Below are 2,500 nucleotides of genomic sequence, written 5' to 3' on the forward strand. Positions count from 1 at the left end.
GCTTTAAAAATTTTGAAGACAGATATTCAGGGGCGTGGCCCGTCATACATTTAAAGGCCATTGTAGCGCTTCGATAATATAACTGGTTTGCCACAGGTAGCCAATTGAGCTCTTTACGAATAGGCGTAATATGGTCATATTTATGCGCGCTGCTCACAATGCTGCAGGCGAAGTTTTGCACAGCCTGCAGTTTGTTAATATTACACTTCGATGTGTTTGCCCATACATTGGAACAATAAAATAATTTACTAAAAACTAAAGAGTTAATAATCGTCAGGAGTGTACGTTTGTCAAAAACATGCTTGACGCGGTTTATTTGGCCGAGGCGGGACATGCAAGAAGAAGCCGTTTTAATTATGTGTTCATCGTAAGTTAAATTAGAATCCAAAATCACGCCCAGGTCTTTAGCAGTGTCTGAAGGGACGATGTCCTTTCCCATAAAGGGAAGGGAGTGAAATTGCAATTTTGCACGCATTTGCCTGCTGCCAAATACCATTAACTTGGTTTTGCTAGGATTAAGTAACAAGAGGTTATTCGAGCACCATTCTCCTATTTTAAACAGATCGTCTTTCAAATCAGTAATTGCATCCAGGTTGTCTTTTGGTTGAAAGGAAGTAATGAGTTTCGTATCATCTACGTAACTCTGGGTGCTGCATTTCTGTGGTATCGAGGAAAGATCATTCGTATATATGCTAAATAGTACTGGCCCCAAAATACTCCCTTGAGGTACACCACTGGTCACAGGCAAAGGCTCAGACAGCGTTGAGTGGATTCGTACTACTTGTTTCCTGTTGCTTAGGTTACTGCGAAACCATTGGAGAGTATGACTGGAGGTTCCGACGTCTTGCAATTTTAAAATTAATGTCTCGTGAATGACACTATCAAAGGCTTTGGTCATATCTAAGAGTACAACAGCAGTTAACATCTTTTTATCAATAGCGTTAAGAATTGTGTCGATTGTTTCAATGACAGATGTTTCACACGAATGCCATTTCTTGTTACCGCTTTGAGTCTTTGATAGGGTGTCATTTTATTGCAGATACGAAGTGAGTTTATTATTTACAACCCTTTCGCAAACCTTAGATAAAACTGGTAGGAGTGATATGGGCTTATTGTTGTTTGCCTGTTCGTGGTCGCCGTCTTTTGGAATTGGTGTAACCTCAGCTGTTTTCCATTTTGATGGGAAAACACATGTTGGAAAGGATGCATTAACAATAGACGTGATTGTGTGAAAAATTGTATTAAGACAATCTTTGATGACGCGAATCGGGATTTTGTCTATCCCAGGGGCCTTATTAGAAGGCATCATTGTTATTATACGTTCTATTTGTTTATAATCAATGGTACTCAGTGTGAACTGGTCAGAAAGGGCGTATTGTCTCGGTGCAAAATAATTCTGGTTAAGTGTTAGGTTGCATTCATTAGCTAGGGAGGTGATTTTGTCGACAGTACTCTGACCAACAGATACGAAGAACTGATTAAATTCGTCTGCAACAGTTTTGTCGTTCTTACTGAATATTCGCTGGGATGTAGATTTATTAGGGATGCAATGGCGGATTGCTTTCCAGATATTATTGGTGTTGTTTGGATTCCTCAGGATCTGTTCGGCAACAAATTCCTGTTCAGCAATTCTGATTTCCCGTTTCACTTCCTCTCTAAAATACCTGTAGGCAGTCCAGGATAGCGGATCGTTTGTTTTCTTTGCTTTCTTACGCCAGTAAGACATGTTACACATGGATTTGGTTTACCGCGTGCTTTAAAGGTTTTAACTGGAGCATGGCGGTCAAAAATCTCAGTAAATAGCAGATCAAAAGCATAACGTTTATCCTCAACATCGTCGAAGACATCAACTATGGACCATGGTGCCAATAATACGTCGCTGTTAAAGTTGACAGGACTATAATGCTTAAAACTTCTGGTTGTAATGTAAACGGGCTTGGAGCGCGCTTTCTTCAATCTTAACGTGACATAAACTAGGTCGTGGTCGCTAATAACCGTGACCATTTGGACTTGTTTTGTATCCGATGCAAGGATAACATCTAGGATTGATTTCGAAGTCTCTGTAACTCGTGTTCATGCAGAGCCTTTCTCGAGAACACCAAAATCGAGCAAGCAAAAGAAAGGTTCTGCTAGCAGGGTGGCGTGTTTACTAACAACTCGCGAACACCGGGTTTTTGTCTTTGTTAGTTTGCTTTTTTTTCTTCCAAGTGTTATAAAGTCAGACACGAAAGGTGCAAATTCAACACAAAGATCACAATCGCCCAGCTTTTGAGGTTGATTATTGTTTTTCTTTTTTCTTTTTTTTATTTTTATTTATTTAAACAATATTTAAACACAAAGTTTGCCCCAAGAGTTACAGACTCACCGAGGGAGCTTACTTCGAATATAGATGCATTTTATTCTTGGAGTAAGACAGTAAAAAGAGCGCACAAATCACAAAGAAACAACAACCAAACAAAAGATAAAATGATGACAGGCAGCACAAATGTACACTTATTCC

General features: G+C 39.5%; 1 protein-coding gene across 1 annotated transcript in view; it reads right to left on the bottom strand.

Annotated features, from left to right (window-relative positions):
* The window catches only part of LOC138037655 (uncharacterized), a 10,172-nt gene extending 8,446 nt beyond the window's left edge, over positions 1 to 1,726 (bottom strand). Inside the window, exon 1 of the mRNA XM_068883558.1 lies at positions 1,079 to 1,726. Within this exon, the coding sequence (XP_068739659.1) occupies positions 1,079 to 1,726 (648 nt within the window). The remainder of the gene's footprint in view (positions 1 to 1,078) is intronic.
* Between the last annotated feature and the right edge of the window lie 774 nt (positions 1,727 to 2,500).

This window comes from Montipora capricornis, chromosome 2 (assembly GCF_036669925.1).
Source record: "Montipora capricornis isolate CH-2021 chromosome 2, ASM3666992v2, whole genome shotgun sequence".
NCBI lineage: Eukaryota > Metazoa > Cnidaria > Anthozoa > Scleractinia > Acroporidae > Montipora > Montipora capricornis.